At 36.9% G+C, this 19,801-nt stretch overlaps 1 protein-coding gene across 1 annotated transcript in view; it reads right to left on the reverse strand.

Moving 5' to 3' along the window:
* Positions 1–3,518: 3,518 nt before the first annotated feature.
* Positions 3,519–19,801, reverse strand: part of LOC129222160 (patanin-like phospholipase domain-containing protein atgl-1) — a 98,598-nt gene continuing 82,315 nt past the window's right edge. The window contains exons 8-9 of the mRNA XM_054856617.1: positions 14,298–14,405; positions 3,519–4,136 (exon numbers count right to left, since the gene is read on the reverse strand). Of these exons, the coding sequence (XP_054712592.1) occupies positions 3,965–4,136; positions 14,298–14,405 (280 nt within the window). The 3' untranslated portion in view covers positions 3,519–3,964. The remainder of the gene's footprint in view (positions 4,137–14,297; positions 14,406–19,801) is intronic.

Below are 19,801 nucleotides of genomic sequence, written 5' to 3' on the forward strand. Positions count from 1 at the left end.
AAACACTTCATCGCTTTTAGACCTTAAGGGGGTCCGGGACACATTTTGAAATTTTTTTTATTATGTACTTTAGAGTTTTGAAATTTTTTGAACTGATTCATCATTTATTTAATAAGCAAAATCATAACATAAATATGAAAAAAAATTGTTTTTTTATTTAAATTTAATTTTTTTTTTCAAAAAAATGGGGTTGTTTTAAATTGCTATAACTCAAAATATTGCTGGTCAATTTTCAATTTTTTTTCAAAAAAGTATGCACAAATATCTAAGCTTTAATTTTTATTCGGCGATTTTAAAAATATTGATTCAATAAAAAATAAAAAATATTTGAAGAAAAATTTCGAAAAATTCGAAGATACTTTTTTTTTAAAAATCATAATTTTTGCAGTAAACGTTTTTTTCAAATTCACCGAATAAAAATTAAAGTAAATTGCTTGAAAAAGATATGCTCCAAGTTTCATTACTTTATCTCTATCGGTTCCTGACTTATAAGAGTTTGAATGCAAGAAATCGGGAAAAATTGCATCATGGAGAAAAACGCGATTAAAGTTAAGTACACATTAGTTAGGTGCATGAAACAAAAATAATTATATCTTTCGTTCTATTTAAGATAGAAACAAGATTCAAACGTCCTCTTAAGCAGAAAAAAAACGGAGCAATTTTTCAAATTATAAAAAAAAAATTGCAAAATTTGAAGATTTTTGTTTCCCGGACCCCCTTAACCACTACATGTGCAGAAAAAGTGTCCAGAATTAAACATTTTTTTTTCACGATGAAATTTTACATTTAGGTTTGTCAGCCACTTGTCAAAGATTTCACTGATCATCAAGCTTTTTTACTGTAAGCATAGTCTACAGCTTAAGTTCGTACTTTTTTTTAAAACAACGTGGTTTTCCCGATTTTCCATCCATGTCGCTGCCATCCATGTCGCTTGCATTCAAGTGCAGATCTTTCGACTTTCGAAAGTAATTTCATGTAAAATCATTGGGATTTTCTTTTTTCTTTTCCCTTTTTTCTTCAAGACCTTAAAAGTTTCTTCGTCTTATGCGGGATTTCGTCTAAATCCTCTTCGTGTTAAGCGATTGATTTAACACTAATTTGAAGCTTTATTTGACGGGGAATGGCATTTATTTCGCTCTAAGCGAAAATTCGCATTAAGCGAGTTCGCGTTAACGGGGTTTGACTGTTTAACACTAATTTGAAGCTTTATCTGACGGGGAATGGCATTTATTTCGCTCTAAGCGAAAATTCGCATTAAGCGAGTTCGCGCTAACGGGGTTTGACTGTAGCTCATATATCTAATCATTAAGTGTAGACATAAATATTATGCAACATATTTCTGTCTACACTTTATGAAAAGATGCCGCAACCAACTGTAATGAAAATTTTCGGTGGAAATGTTTACTTTATTAAAAAAATTAATTAATTAATAAAATTCAGCGAACAAAACTTTTGGCTCGAAGTCAGAAACAAAAATATGTCTTACGTCGCCACCATTTTTATCCGTCATGCTTCAATTTTACATTTAAATGTTGTTTAGCATCTTGCTTTGAATATATGACGGTTTTGGAACTTATAAAGGTTTTTGCTATCTTATAATCTGGAAGAATATTTTACATCCTAATGAAACTTTAATTTTATTCAATGAATTTTTGTATTATATTAATCACATTTTTTTATGTATTTGAATTTTTTCTTTATTAATTTTTATTCCATATTTCATTAATTCGATTAATCGGATTGCTCAGGCCCGAGGAACCTTAATGGCATTTTAATCGAGCTGATTGTAACCGAAAAACCTTAATGGAACATTAATCTTATTTAATGGATTTTTATATATTATTGGTTCGACCAATCGAGTTGATCGGGCTCAAAAAGTTCTACTGGTTCGACTAATGGAACAGATCTGGCGCGAGAAAAAATTGTTGGTTCAATTAATCGGATCGATTGGGTCCGAAATAATTGCATTGATTCGATTAATCGAATTGACCGAACTCCAAAAAATTTTATTGGTTCGATTCATCACATTGATCGGGCCCGAAAATCTTTCGTTGATTCGATTCATCGGATTGGGTCCGAAAATTTTTTGTTTATTCCATTAATCGAATGGATCAAACTGGGAAAAATTATATTGGTTTGATTCATCGCGCTGATCGGGCCGAAAAATTTTTTGTTGATTCGATTAGTTAAATTGATCGAACTCGAAAAAATTTTATTGGTTCGATTCATCGTATTGATCGGGCCCGAAAATTTTTTGTTGATTCCATCAATCGAACTGATCGGGCCCCAAAAATTTTTTCTTCATTCGATTAATCGAATTGATCGCACTCGAAAAAAATATGTTGGTTCGATTCATCGCGTTGATCGGGCCGGAAAATTTTTTAATGATTCGATTAATCGAATTGATCGGGCCTGAAGATTTTATGTTGATTCCATCAATCGAACTGATCGGGACCCAAAAATTTTTTGTTGATTCGATTAATCGAATTGATCGCACTCGAAAAAAATTTATTGGTTCGATTCATCGCGTTGATCGGGCCGGAAAATTTTTTGTTGATTCGATTAATCGAATTGATCGGGTCTGAAAATTCCGAGCAAAAGCGGGTACTTAAAAAACTGGCCGTTGGAAAACCGTGGAAACATTAACTCTGGGTTTAAGCATGTGAACAATTACAAAACTATTACTATAACTATAATACAATAGATTTGTTTAATAAGACTCACAAGTAAGAAAATGCAATGCAAATTTAGTCAGACATAATTCAGCTAACTTTTATCTGTATTGCACTGTTGTTGATGCAGTTAACTTTGATTTGTTCTTTAAGATTTAAACTGAAATCTATATATATATAAAAATGAATGTTTGTCTGTATGTCATCCATGAACTCAAAAACTACCCGGCAGATTTGGCTGAAACTTTCACCGTTTGTTATTTTTGGTACTAGGAATGTTTATAGACCAGTTCGAAAAAAATCCGATCTTTTTTATTCCAATTTAAGTCACAATCCATTGGATAAATACGAATAAAATGCAGAAATTAATTCGCGTGAAAGATCTCATTGATAAGAAGTTAGCTGTTGCCATTTTTCTTGAGTTTGAACAAATAAATTCTTTCTTTATTGTTTTATGGCTTTTCATGCAACGGGGGGATTTAAAACTTTTTCTATTTGATATTTTTAGCGATGGATTGATCTTGCAAACTGCGTGAGTACAAAATTTGAGTAGAGTCACTGGATACCTGGACCGATTATTATGAAAAATGCTATATATATGTATTTTTCCACGGAGAAGGTGCATCATATGCTCATTGAAGCCACTCGCCACCAGGTGGCACTGCAGAGTAGCAACTTCTGCCCCGTTCAACCGATTGTCATGAAAATCAGTATAATGATGTATTTTTTTGTTGGCGTAGCAACGCGCGTCGGGTACAGCTAGTACGTTATAAAAGTCAATAATTTTTAGATTCGATTAGCTGTAGAGTTTAATAGCATTAAAAAAAATAGAATAGCTAACACAATGTTACTTTTTTTTTTCTTTTTAATCGGGTTGCGTTGGAGGCTTTACCTTTCGCAGACCTAAGAGCGATCCCACGGTATAACATCCATTTTTCTTATCATGTGGCTCCACAATCGGCGGATACCACTACCACGAGAATGATCACACACAGTTTCTCCGCTAGACGGAGGCACCTGGGCTCTCATCGTTGCGAAACTGAACTAGGAATTTAACCAAAATGGCGGATTGTTCGCACGTTGCGTACGTGGAGCTCAGGACGTAGAGTCGCTTTATTGCTTCGTAAAACCGGGAGCTTGCCAAATCCGTGCTCTTCGTAAAAGAGTTTGATTGCATTCGGCGCTGAGAATGATCACGGGGCTCGAACGTATTCGCAGTCCCTGGGAACCAAAATGGCGGAGAGCTCGGATGTTGCGTAGTTGCTCGGGACGACGCTAGGGAGCACAAAAGCTCAGCATATGTAGGTGTCCTTCATCTCGCTCTGCTCGGCGAACTCCTCCAGGTCCAGTTGGCACGCCTTGCCGAACGTTTTGGCGTTCACTTTGGCGTTCGAATCGGCTGTCTTGGCGGCGTCTGGCGCTTCTTTGGCCTCCTTTTCGGAATGCTCGACAGCCTTCGAAGACCTGAAAGCAAATAGAGGGAGCTGTCATCGCACGGCGCTAAAAACATTTCAAAATCATTGGAGGAAAGTTTTTGGCTCCGAAGATTTTTACGAACATTGTAGTATTTACATAACCATAGACATAGCCCACTTAATGTTTGTGGGAGCCTGCATTCTACGGGAAACCTTCAAACAGAACCTACTGCGTGCCGTAATTCTCGACTATAGATGGCGCTGCGAGCACTTTACGGGCGAAAAATTTGTCAGCTTCCCCAATAGCGTCAAAACTCGCTTGTGCACTACATCTACAATTTACTATCTACACATCTCTACATCCACAAATCACATCATTTCTATGTCTATGAACAAATATAAATACAAAAGCGACGACCAGCAACAGGCTCTGGGCCCAGCTAGACTGGTCCTAGTCCATTTACAATCCCCAGTGAAGATCAATGGCCCTCTTAAAACTATCTACTCCCTTGCTCATATCCACCTCTTCCGGTAAGCTGTTCCGAGGTTCCACTACCCTGCTATAATAATAATTTTTCCTAATATCCATGTTAGCTCGAGATTTAAATAGCTTAAAACAATGACCCCTTGTCCTGTTTTCAGTGCTAAACTTCAGCCCCGTAACATCTTTTATTTTGATAAGTTTAAACAACTGAATCATACATGAAATACACCGCCAGATCAGTCATTTCCCGCCGAGGACTGCAGTTTCGTGCTTATTAGCACTCATCAGCCCGGTATAGAAAAGTGACTGAGCTGGAGATGGAAAACCTCTTAAGGAAGCCAAGAGGGCCAAACAAACTGGTATCTAATATAGAATTAGCACAGACCAGACAAGTGACCGAAGCAATGGTTTGGTTCAACTCGAAAATCTCTTCTTTGCTCAAGACTGTACATTTTTAGCCTTCTAAGCCTGGAATCATTGTCTAAATGAGAAAGTCCGTTTATTAGTCTTGTAGCCCGCCTTTGAACCCTTTCCAATACATTGTCTTTCTTACGGTAAGGAGACCAAAGCTGAACAGCATACTCCAAATGAGGTCTTACCAAACTTCTATATAAGGGCAGAAGAACTTCTTTAGATTAAGATATATTTCTATTAAGATATAGAAAAATCTTATATAGATGAGAGTCAACACGGAAGCTGTGGCATTCCAAGATATATTTACCACAGAAAAAAAAGGGGAGGTCCTCGAATGGGGAGCGTTCTGACTTTGTCCCCAATTGTTGGCAGCATTAGGCATCATTCAGAAGGGAAGGGAAAGTCTCCAGCGGCTCCTGTACCCACGATGACTGCTAGCGACCGACTGCGGGACTTTCGGATCAATGGTACGAGATCCTTCTACGCAATTACTCGAACGATATTGTAACGGATCCGGTGCGACTTTCACTTTCTTGAAAGAACGACTCAGTTCTTGAGAAAAACACCGGAGCTTTATTTACACTATGTACAGGAAAGATCGTCGACAACTGCTAAATGAATCATCAGCAATGAAGCAAATATCAATCGACACCGTAAACTCAACGGTTACACACGTATTTACATCCAAATACGAAAAACAACACAGCGAAGTGCCTCGCAATAAACAGAGCTAATACACTCTCAGTACAAATTCTCAATCGAAACTGACTTTTTATCATGCAGGACCGCTATTTTATAGACATCGAAAGAGAACTCTTAAACATTCCACAAGATTCCCGAAAACCGTAGACCGTTATTTTATTTCTTTCCATTCACTAATTTTATCATTCAGAAATGAGGGGATCGTATACTTCAGCCGAATGTACGGGGGCTGTATATTCATGACAAGAAACTATTTACAAGTCACGTTGCTACAATAATTTTAGATGAAAAATAATTTACAAAAACGCCAAATTTAGCTAGATTACGACATTATAAAAATAATTACTATTTACAAAATTTGTAACAATATTTTACAATCGCTTCAGGTCAATACTTTTAGCAAAAATGACAATCGTTCTCTTCATTTGTCTTTGCACTAAGTTCTTAAGCATTATAGAATACGACTTATTTATAGGATACGACTTATTATAATTTATATCCTATAATATTATTATATTATAGGATACGACTTATACTTTATTATTATATTTATACGACTTATACGACTTTTGTTTTACGACTTATTTATTTTAAGTATTATAGGATACGACTTTTATAAGGCACATTTTCTCAGAGTTCAATGAAGAAATGCAGTCATAAACAGGGTTGCAGCGTGGGGGGAGTTATTCCCTCCCCCCCCGGAGCCCTTGGTTTTAAGTTACATTGGGCCAGGGGGAGTACAAGTGGTGTAACCGGTTATAGAAAATCATATTTTCGAAACTACGGCACATACAGTTGGCTCTTTGTTAACGACGCTCTATTTAACGACATTCTCTTTTTAACGACGGCTTTTCAAGGTCCCACATGGTCCACTACTGTGCTAAAAGCATTCTATTTAAGGACGATTTTTTGTGGTCCCTTGAAAGTCGTTAAACAGAGAGCCAATTGTGTGTATATATATGCAGTTGGCTCTCTGTTTAACAACGTTCTATTTAACGACATTCTCTTTTTAACGACGGCTTTTCACGGTCCCACATGGTCCACTACAGTGTTAAAAGCATTCTATTTAAAGACTCTTTCTATTTAAGGACGATTTTTTGTGGTCCCTTGAAAGTCGTTAAACAGAGAGCCAATTGTGTATATATATATATGCAGTTGGCTCTCTGTTTAACAACGTTCTATTTAACGACATTCTCTTTTTAACGACGGCTTTTCACGGTCCCACATGGTCCACTACAGTGTTAAAAGCATTCTATTTAAAGACTCTTTCTATTTAAGGACGATTTTTTGTGGTCCCCTGAAAGTCGTTAAACAGAGAGCCAATTGTGTATATATATATGCAGTTGGCTCTCTGTTTAACAACGTTCTATTTAACGACATTCTCTTTTTAACGACGGCTTTTCACGGTCCCACATGGTCCACTACAGTGTTAAAAGCATTCTATTTAAAGACTCTTTCTATTTAAGGACGATTTTTTGTGGTCCCCTGAAAGTCGTCAAACAGAGAGCCAATTGTGTATATATATATGCAGTTGGCTCTCTGTTTAACAACGTTCTATTTAACGACATTCTCTTTTTAACGACGGCTTTTCACGGTCCCACATGGTCCACTACAGTGTTAAAAGCATTCTATTTAAAGACTCTTTCTATTTAAGGACGATTTTTTGTGGTCCCTTGAAAGTCGTTAAATAGAGAGCCAATTGTGTATATATATATGCAGTTGGCTCTCTGTTTAACAACGTTCTATTTAACGACATTCTCTTTTTAACGACGGCTTTTCACGGTCCCACATGGTCCACTACAGTGTTAAAAGCATTCTATTTAAAGACTCTTTCTATTTAAGGACGATTTTTTGTGGTCCCCTGAAAGTCGTTAAACAGAGAGCCAATTGTGTATATATATATGCAGTTGGCTCTCTGTTTAACAACGTTCTATTTAACGACATTCTCTTTTTAACGACGGCTTTTCACGGTCCCACATGGTCCACTACAGTGTTAAAAGCATTCTATTTAAAGACTCTTTCTATTTAAGGACGATTTTTTGTGGTCCCTTGAAAGTCGTTAAACAGAGAGCCAATTGTGTATATATATATGCAGTTGGCTCTCTGTTTAACAACGTTCTATTTAACGACATTCTCTTTTTAACGACGGCTTTTCACGGTCCCACATGGTCCACTACAGTGTTAAAAGCATTCTATTTAAAGACTCTTTCTATTTAAGGACGATTTTTTGTGGTCCCTTGAAAGTCGTTAAACAGAGAGCCAATTGTGTATATATATATGCAGTTGGCTCTCTGTTTAACAACGTTCTATTTAACGACATTCTCTTTTTAACGACGGCTTTTCACGGTCCCACATGGTCCACTACAGTGTTAAAAGCATTCTATTTAAAGACTCTTTCTATTTAAGGACGATTTTTTGTGGTCCCTTGAAAGTCGTTAAACAGAGAGCCAATTGTGTATATATATATGCAGTTGGCTCTCTGTTTAACAACGTTCTATTTAACGACATTCTCTTTTTAACGACGGCTTTTCACGGTCCCACATGGTCCACTACAGTGTTAAAAGCAGTCTATTTAAAGACTCTTTCTATTTAAGGACGATTTTTTGTGGTCCCTTGAAAGTCGTTAAACAGAGAGCCAATTGTGTATATATATATGCAGTTGGCTCTCTGTTTAACAACGTTCTATTTAACGACATTCTCTTTTTAACGACGGCTTTTCACGGTCCCACATGGTCCACTACAGTGTTAAAAGCATTCTATTTAAAGACTCTTTCTATTTAAGGACGATTTTTTGTGGTCCCCTGAAAGTCGTTAAACAGAGAGCCAATTGTGTATATATATATGCAGTTGGCTCTCTGTTTAACAACGTTCTATTTAACGACATTCTCTTTTTAACGACGGCTTTTCACGGTCCCACATGGTCCACTACAGTGTTAAAAGCATTCTATTTAAAGACTCTTTCTATTTAAGGACGATTTTTTGTGGTCCCCTGAAAGTCGTTAAACAGAGAGCCAATTGTGTATATATATATGCAGTTGGCTCTCTGTTTAACAACGTTCTATTTAACGACATTCTCTTTTTAACGACGGCTTTTCACGGTCCCACATGGTCCACTACAGTGTTAAAAGCATTCTATTTAAAGACTCTTTCTATTTAAGGACGATTTTTTGTGGTCCCCTGAAAGTCGTTAAACAGAGAGCCAATTGTGTATATATATATGCAGTTGGCTCTCTGTTTAACAACGTTCTATTTAACGACATTCTCTTTTTAACGACGGCTTTCCACGGTCCCACATGGTCCACTACAGTGTTAAAAGCATTCTATTTAAAGACTCTTTCTATTTAAGGACGATTTTTTGTGGTCCCTTGAAAGTCGTTAAACAGAGAGCCAATTGTGTATATATATATGCAGTTGGCTCTCTGTTTAACAACGTTCTATTTAACGACATTCTCTTTTTAACGACGGCTTTCCACGGTCCCACATGGTCCACTACAGTGTTAAAAGCATTCTATTTAAAGACTCTTTCTATTTAAGGACGATTTTTTGTGGTCCCTTGAAAGTCGTTAAACAGAGAGCCAATTGTGTATATATATATGCAGTTGGCTCTCTGTTTAACAACGTTCTATTTAACGACATTCTCTTTTTAACGACGGCTTTTCACGGTCCCACATGGTCCACTACAGTGTTAAAAGCATTCTATTTAAAGACTCTTTCTATTTAAGGACGATTTTTTGTGGTCCCTTGAAAGTCGTTAAACAGAGAGCCAATTGTGTATATATATATGCAGTTGGCTCTCTGTTTAACAACGTTCTATTTAACGACATTCTCTTTTTAACGACGGCTTTTCACGATCCCACATGGTCCACTACAGTGTTAAAAGCATTCTATTTAAAGACTCTTTCTATTTAAGGACGATTTTTTGTGGTCCCCTGAAAGTCGTTAAACAGAGAGCCAATTGTGTATACATATATGCAGTTGGCTCTCTGTTTAACAACGTTCTATTTAACGACATTCTCTTTTTAACGACGGCTTTTCACGGTCCCACATGGTGCACTACAGTGTTAAAAGCATTCTATTTAAAGACTCTTTCTATTTAAGGACGATTTTTTGTGGTCCCTTGAAAGTCGTTAAACAGAGAGCCAATTGTGTATATATATATGCAGTTGGCTCTCTGTTTAACAACGTTCTATTTAACGACATTCTCTTTTTAACGACGGCTTTTCACGGTCCCAGATGGCCCACTACAGTGTTAAAAGCATTCTATTTAAAGACTCTTTCTATTTAAGGACGATTTTTTGTGGTCCCTTGAAAGTCGTTAAACAGAGAGCCAATTGTGTATATATATATGCAGTTGGCTCTCTGTTTAACAACGTTCTATTTAACGACATTCTCTTTTTAACGACGGCTTTTCACGGTCCCACATGGTCCACTACAGTGTTAAAAGCATTCTATTTAAAGACGCTTTCTATTTAAGGACGATTTTTTGTGGTCCCCTGAAAGTCGTTAAACAGAGAGAAAACTGTATTACCTTTTAGGGGGCTTCGTCTCTTGCTCCATTCGCTCGCCAACCCCTGATCGCCAACTGCGGTGGCTCAATGCCGATAGCGGCGGACATTTTTTTGCTTTTATCCAGTCCCTCAAGGTTTAGAGGGGTGAGACAGGGTAGTGACTTTAGAGATAATTTGGAGATAACCAGTACAAATAATAGGGGAACACCCTGTCTGTCATGTTTCAGGAGATACTACTAGTAGCCCTGGTAGGTGATGCTGTACAGCATGATTTAGAATTTTAATGTGATTTAATAGTTTACTCTCGAAATATCACCAACAGTGGCCGAATTGAAATCAGATGTAAAAAAAATCTCCAAATTTGTCGCCAAGTTGGCGACCAAAGGACTGGCGATATATCGCCAAGTGTCCACCAAATTATAACACCACTTGAGTTTGTATCGAAATTAACATTGATTTCCCCCCAAAAAGGGGCAAAAGACCCCCTTTGAAGCATCCAAATGCAACCAAAAAAGAAGGTTTACAACTAGAGCCCACTAAAAGTCTACGTACCGAATTTCAACTCTCTAGGACATACCGTTCTTGAGTTATGCGACATACATACGCGCATCCGCACAAACATACATACGTACATACGGACGTCACGAGAAAACTCGTTGTAATTATTTCGGGAATCGTGTAAATGGATGTTTCGCGTGTCTGCACGTTCTTAGGCACATATCCACGTGTGGTCGAGTCGAAAAAAAAAACTCAACATTCATTCGAGGGTGAGAAAAATGGAAATTAAGGGCGATTTTTGAGTGAAAATTTTTTCGCGAATACAATACTTCTTTTTACTTCTTTTTACGAAAACGGAAGTATTGTATTCGCGAAAAAAATTTTCACTCAAAAATCGGCCTTAATTTCCATTTTTCTCACCCTCGAATGAATGTTGAGTTTTTTTTCGACCGAATCACACGTGGATATGTGCCTAAGAACGTGCAGACACCCGAAATATCCATTTTGACGATCCCCGAGTTAATGACAACGAGTTTTCTCATGACGTCTGTATGTACATGTGCGTATGTGTGTATGTATGTCGCATAACTCACGAACGGAATGTCCAAGAGAGTTGAAATTTGGTACGTAGACTCCCGGTGGAGTCTAGTTGTGCACCTTCTCTTTTGGTTGCATTCGGATGTTCCTAAGGGGGTCTTTTGCCCCTTTTTGCGGGGAAATCATTGTTCATTTCGATGTAAACTCAAGTGGTGTTATCATTTGTCGGGCACTTGGCGATATATCGCCAGTCTTTAGGTCGCCAAGTTTTTTCGCCAACTTGGCGAAAAATTTGGCGATTTTTTTAATTTTAAATTTGGTTTCAATTTGGCCACTGTTGGTGATATTTAGAGAGTAAACTATTGAATCACATTAAAATTGCCCATGATGGGGAAATGACATTTTATTGGAGTAAAAGGAAGTCATGTGATGCACACATCAGCTCGCCATATTTCAGAGGATTGACTGAGTTATTGCTCTTTCGAGATTTTTGCTCATTTTTAAAAGAAAAATATATTCAAAGTTAACGACAACGTGTCCAGCCTGTTTACCTAAAGAAGTATGATATTACTGAAAATTTAAGGCAACTCAGAAAAACCTCGTTAAGTCGTCACTCAAGGGACCAAAAATTTTCGACCACTTATGCGGAGTTACTTATGTGGAGTGGGAAATTAAGGAAGAAAAAAAAAGCCTTACATATATTCATGAATAGCAGTAGAATTCTATAAGAAAAACAATAGCTTATGTAATCAATTATGTACCCAAAATGGGTATTTACCCGGGTATTTATTTTTAGGGGTAAATACCCAGGGTATATATTCTGCAAATACCCAAAATGGGTATTTACCCGGGTATTTATTTCAAAAATGTATATTCAACTAGAATACTTTTCTGTATGTATTCCACTGTGTATAACCAACCACATACAAAACAATAAATTTTTGCTCAAAATTTGTATTTTGATCACATATTTAAAGAATTATTGTGCGAAACAACTTAGCAATCTAATATGATATTCACATTAAATGTATAAATTAGGGGATATTTTAAAAAGGGAAAATACTAATTATAGTTACTTTGTTTTATTTTCTCTTACTTATACATTATGTAATAACAATAACTTTTTTTAATGTAGTTACGGTACATTAAAACAATCTTTCAATGTTGACTGATGAAGTTGTTGCTTACGGAGAAGAATGATCTCTTCTAACGTACATCAATCTTTAAATTTTGTGCTTTTTGTTTCTTGTGAACGGATGTTAAATACTGACAAACTTTCTCCAGGTATTAGATTTCGTATGTCTCGCTGGAAGGAGTCAGATTCATATTCTCGGCACTTGGCAGAGTCACAGCAATGCTTTGAACGACCAGAACCGAGGATCGAGATTTCAAGGAAAATAAATATCAAACAGCCTTTTAACTAAGTCCGATACTATTTTCTAAGATCCGATAAGGAAAAGGAATTTTAGAAAACAACTTTTGAGTGACTAGTTAAGCGGGTGAAATTAAATTTGGTGACCAGTAAAGGAGGATCATTTTACATTACTGTCAATGAGACCTTGTCGGACCAAAGAAAAACGACGACTTAAGCAGAGTGACCACTTAACCGGTCGACTACTTATTGAGTTTTCACTGTATATGTTAAGGCAACTTGCTCATTTGCGGGGCTCTTGCTTTGGGGGGGGGGGTGTCTTCGCTATATTTAGGGGGTGTGCCCTTGCTGTTAGGGGAGGGGGCACCCTTGATTTCACCTATTGTAATATTTGCAGTAGTTTGGAAAATATGATTTTTTTAAAAAAAATTCGCGTCCATCATTTGTGCTTAGTGATGTAAAATACCCGGGTATTTATTTTTAGGGGTAAATACCCAGGGTATATACCCTGGTAAATACCCAAAATGGGTATTTACCCGGGTATTTATTTCAAAATGTATATTCAACTAGAATACTTTTCTGTATGTATTCCACTGTGTATAACCAACCACATACAAAACAATAAATTTTTGCTCAAAAATTGTATTTTGATCACATATTTAAAGAATTATTGTGCGAAACAACTTAGCAATCTAATACGATATTCACATTAAATGTGTTGGATATGCCTATGTTCAATGTTGACAGCCAAGTTTCAGGTATAAAAAGCCATTCTACAAAAAGCAAAAAGCTTAACTGGTTACAAAAAAAGCAAACATCAATTTTTTAAGGTCCTAGTCTTTTATAACCCAGTAATATATCCCTGCATGACATCAAAATGTAACGAAATGTCAATAAAAATAGTTTGAATAAATTTTCACCATGAAGTACCGGGGAGCAAATGCAAATGAGCAAGGCAACAGAAAACAATATTTTGATTTTGATATTTTTTTTGCTTATTAATGTGAAAACTGTTTCTATATTTGCCACGTTATCACTTAAACAGCAATAATATAAATAACATCTCATAGTGTGTCTTAATAACTTCTCAGTTTATTCTTCCAAACATCTCTCATGCTTCCCCCTTTTTTTTTTTTTCGTTTTGGATATGAATAACCTAGATTGTGATTTTGAAATCCTGAAGTTCATGATTGAATTGCTTACACTTCTAAAATTATGACATTGAAAAGAAAGATTCTTTGGTTCAAGATATGTTTCTTTCATAATTTTATCAAGTCTTTCAATAAAAAATATAAACTATGTAGTACATATGTATGTATCAGTTTTACCAATTATTACATATTTAGATTTAAAAAAAAAATCCCATTCACTTTTTGCATTTTTTTGTAAAATACCCAGTTTTTGGGTATTTACCCAGGCCTTGGGTAAATACCCAAAATTATTTACCCACCCGCTGGGTATTTACCCGATCCACATCACTATTTGTGCTCTCTTACATGGTTTGCCTTGAAATCAAGGGGAAGTTTTATGGAACAAGCCCAGGAGAAAATTCTGACTGTGGTTGTGTCAGATACAAGAAAGGAGAACGGGAGAGAGTTTTAAAAAATTCCGAGAGTAGCAAACGTTTGGAGACTCTGCATCAGCAATGGTGTGGGGGGGAAGGGGGGTGTGAGGGTTCCGTAAAAAGCAACTCACTTTCTCTTGTCGTTGGGGCGGTAGAGTCCCTCCTTCAGAACTTGCAGGAACTGCACCCAGAGGTCGTCCATGTGGAGGCCCGCCTTGTTCTGCACTTTCTGGAGGATCCTGGGAAAAGAGCACAGAATTGGTAACTGTCGGACGTCCTTTTTAACCTCTAAAAAACATCTGCGCTTTTTTTACGATCATTTATGAGTTTCGTTCAAGTGAAAAATTTCCATTATATTTATTTAACAATAAAAATGAAAAAAAAGGTCAAATTCTTCTCTAAACTATCTTTAATTTACAACGATTTGATTTTCTATTTTAATTTATTCCTGCATTTATGAATAGAATTTTATCAATGAATTAATATTAAAAAAAAAAACTACATTAATATCAAATGTCATCCCTTACAAGTTTGAAATATGCATTTGAACTGGAGTGGTTGAATAAAAAGTCTTTTATGATCATTTATGAGTCTCGTTCAAGTGAAAAATTTCCATTGTATTTATTTAACAATAACAATGAAAAAAAAGGTCAAATCCTTCTCTAAACTATCTTTAATTTACAACGATTTGATTTTCTACTTTAATTTATTCCTGCATTTATAAATTGAATTTTATCAATGAATTAATATTTGAAAAAAAAAAAACTACATTGACATCAAATGTCATCCCCTACAAGCTTAAAATATGTATTTGAACTTTAGTGGGTGAATAAAAAGTTTTTTATTAACAATTGAAAATTTGAACAACAAACGACAAAGAAAAAAGTTAGACAACAAATCGAAGGAATTAAAAAAAAACATGTATATATACTAGCTGCGTCGCCCGGCTTTGCACGGTCAACCTCGAAAATAAAAGTTATGTCAAGTGGCGCGTGCTCAACAATCAGGCTTGAAAAAAAAAAAAAAAAAAACAGTAAAATTTTACCGCAGCTTGCGGAAAAATAACCAAAAAGGAAATATTTTAAATTTCTCCATTACAGGAAAAGCCTCAAAACAAAAACCAGAATTTTATTTATTCATATTTGAGCAAAAAATGGCAACAGATCTTTATTTTCAATGATTTTCTTCATGCTACAAATTTTTAATAAAAACATTGTTACGGAAAGTTCGGATGAAGTACTGAATAATCATTTGAATGGAGGAAAGGATTCGAAAATTAGGGATTTTCTGTCGAAATACAAGTATTATAATTAAATAGTTTTTAATTGATGTCTCCGCTTATGATTATCGGAGGATGATGTTAAATAGCCAAACATGAAGACGAGAACATTACGAATCTATCGATACCTGGTTCGATGGTCAGTTCACTGCCGTTCGGGAGAAGTGACTCGGACATACATACATAGATACATACGCTCAGTTTTTAATAGTATAATACTACAGTTGGGGAAAAGCTAACCATTATGAAGGCAACGCTGACCCTAATCGCGGCTTTACGACGCTGCCAGCCCCCGCTATAGATAAATACAAAGCTCTCCAGGGAGAGTAAAGCAACATCGTTTCATATGTCTAACCGAAATCTGCAAAATGCCTTTTTTTTTTAAATTTATTTTGACAGCGCATTTTCCATGATTTTACAATGTGTATTCCTTATTTAGTTGCGCGTTTACGTATGACATTTTCTACAACCGCAAAAATTATTATCTTTTTTTTTTTTTTTTGAGCAATCACGATTGCTTATTGTTCTCGCTCGACTGTTTTGATGTGCTATCATTTTATTTTCCCGCCAGCACCCCCGTCGGCCTGCTCTTCACGATGCTGCTCCTCTAGCGAAAACCGTCTCCAGGTTGCATCCATGTGCTACACACACGCGCATACATACACACACCTACACACACATATATATACATACATACACCTACACACATACACAAACACATACACACACGCAGACATACAGATATCTACACAAACACACACACACCTACCCACAAGTACCCACACACTCATGCCTGCACACAGACACAAACACATATGCCTACGCAGAAACACTCATACCCCCCCCCCCCCCCACACAACACACACACGCCTACATACATACACACACATACATAAACACATACACACACGCATACATACAGATATCTACACAAACACACACACCTACCCACAACTACCCACACACTCATGCCTGCACACAGACACAAACATATATGCCTACACAGAAACACTCATACCCCCCCCCCACACAACACACACCCGCCTACATACATACACACACATACATAAACACATACACACACGCATACATACAGATATCTACACAAACACACACACACCTACCCACAACTACCCACACACACACTCATGCCTGCACACAGACACAAACACATATGCCTACGCAGAAACACTCATACCCCCCCCACACAACACACACACGCCTACATACATACACACACATACACAAACACATACACACACGCATACATACAGATATCTACACAAACACACACACACCTACCCACAACTACCCACGCACTCATGCCTGCACACAGACACAAACACATATGCCTACACAGAAACACTCATACCCCCCCACACAACAAACACACGCCTACATACATACACACACATACACAAACACATACACAAACACATACACACACGCATACATACAGACATCTACACAAACACACACACACCTACCCACAACTACCCACACACTCATGCCTGCACACAGACACAAACACATATCCCTACACAGAAACACTCAACCCCCCCCCCACACAACACACACACGCCTACATACATACATACATACACACATACACAAACACATACACACACAAACACATACACACACGCCTACATACATACATACATACTCACACACACACGCCTACATACATACATACATACTCACACACACACGCCTACATACATACATACATACTCACACACACATACACAAACACACACACACCTACCCATAACTACCCACGCACTCATGCCTGCACACAGACACAAACACATATGCCTACGCAGAAACACTCATACCCCCCCCACACAACACACACACGCCTACATACATACACACACATACACAAACACATACACACACGCATACATACAGATATCTACACAAACACACACACACCTACCCACAACTACCCACGCACTCATGCCTGCACACAGACACAAACACATATGCCTACACAGAAACACTCATACCCCCCCACACAACAAACACACGCCTACATACATACACACACATACACAAACACATACACAAACACATACACACACGCATACATACAGATATCTACACAAACACACACACACCTACCCACAACTACCCACACACTCATGCCTGCACACAGACACAAACACATATCCCTACACAGAAACACTCAACCCCCCCCCCCACCACACAACACACACACGCCTACATACATACATACATACACACATACACAAACACATACACACACAAACACATACACACACGCCTACATACATACATACATACTCACACACACACGCCTACATACATACATACATACTCACACACACACGCCTACATACATACATACATACTCACACACACATACACAAACACACACACACCTACCCATAACTACCCACGCACTCATGCCTGCACACAGACACAAACACATATGCCTACACAGAAACACTCATACCCCCCCCCCCCCCACACAACACACACACGCCTACATACATATACACACACACACACACACACACCCACACACTCGTCATTGCGAAAAACATAATTTGAATTCAAGATGACAAAATTCAATTTTTTTTTTTTTTAAATTTTTTTTTTTTTTGAGATGTGGAAGGGCGGATTCTTAATTTCCCGGACGAAACACAGAGTTTTGTAACGAACGATAAAATACGAGTACGATGCCTACCAACCTACATCTGATAAGGGGCCGTCTACAAATGATGTCATGCTGTGAGGGGAGAGGGACCTCGAGAAATTGTGACAGTCCGACAAGACAGAGGCAGCAATAAGTTTGACATCACACACTTTTTTCAGAAAAGTAATATGCTTATGAAAAACCATGCAAAGGAATTCACCAACTAAATCTTTCCACGCTGCTAAAAAAATAAAATCGCGATCACTCGTTAATTTCAAACTTTGGAAAGGTTTAAAATTAACGAGGACTTGACTTTTGGAAGTGCCCCCCCCCCTTCCTCCCATCTTAGCCGCTTATAATATGCGCGTAATTCCTGTCAATTTTCGATTTGTAAAACGACGGGGATCAATACACCCCCCCTCCCCCTCCTTATTAAATTTTCGCCTCCCAAATGACGGACATGTTCTTAAACAAATTTTAGTACAGGGGTGACTGTGAGTTCATCAAAAAATGCCTGAAAGTTTCAAAGCGAGACCGGGGGGGGGGGGGGGTAATCTTTGGCCCCTATTACTTAAGTGCACCTTTGCCATAGTATTAAATAGTTCTGAGTCAAAATATTGTGTGTACATGTGATTAAGTTTTTAATGGATTACAAAGTTTACTTTTGAGCTGGTGTTATACAAATTATCTTGACATTTGACCTTCTTAAGGGATAGTTGTCCATCTTAAGGCTCTTTAAGGTATATTTGATGAGTATCATATAATTTACAAAAATTGCGGAGGTAGGGAGACAAAAGCATAACAAAAAAAAACATAATTCCGGTATTTTCGGACATAAAAATACCGGAAATACGTCCGAAAATACCGAAAATTCGGTAAAATACCGGAAACCACAATTACCCCCTGATTTTAGTGCTCATTCGGCTTGAAGTAAAATTGCTTATTGTGTTTAATATGATCTCCTAGATGGCAGCACTAATGATAAAGGCTAAGTTTTTCGTGCGCACTCATTTTTTAAAAACTTTTGCATTTTTTACATTTTTTCTCCGTAGCAAACAAATCAATTTAATTTCTTTGCTTTCAAATTATTGATATGAATTTGTTTTGCTACTAATAATGATAAAAATTACGCGTGTAAGCAAATGATCGAATGCGCAATTATTGTTCAAGAGGAAGAAGCAAATAGTGTAGCATACTGTCAATAGATGGCAGCACCACTAGAATGAAAAAAGTCTCTCTTTCTTAAGAATATTGCACAGTGAAAATTTTAAGAAAATAAAATATCCATTCTCTACACGAATATCGATCTTCGTCACAATTAATAAACAGAATAAAATAAATTAAGGGGTTACAGTATTTCAAAAATGATGAAACAATCAAAAAAATTTTAATTGCTTATTTCAAAACTAAAAACTATTCTGGACACAGGGGAAAAGTTTCAATGCTTTAGTTCAAATATTTTAAAAGTTATGAGTGGTTTTAGGACATGCTCTCTATGTGTTCTTACGCAAAAGAAAAACTTTTAACTGCTTTTTCTCGATGATGGTATTTTTGTGTTTTCATGTCATTACAATCCCTAAGGATTTTTTTCTATTAGAGATACAGCTTTAAAGTAATACTTTTTGCAATTGGGATAACATATTTGACAAAACTGTGCATTGGATAAGCATTTTATAAATGACTCAAATGTT

This window comes from Uloborus diversus, chromosome 5 (genome assembly GCF_026930045.1).
Source record: "Uloborus diversus isolate 005 chromosome 5, Udiv.v.3.1, whole genome shotgun sequence".
NCBI classification, from domain to species: domain Eukaryota; kingdom Metazoa; phylum Arthropoda; class Arachnida; order Araneae; family Uloboridae; genus Uloborus; species Uloborus diversus.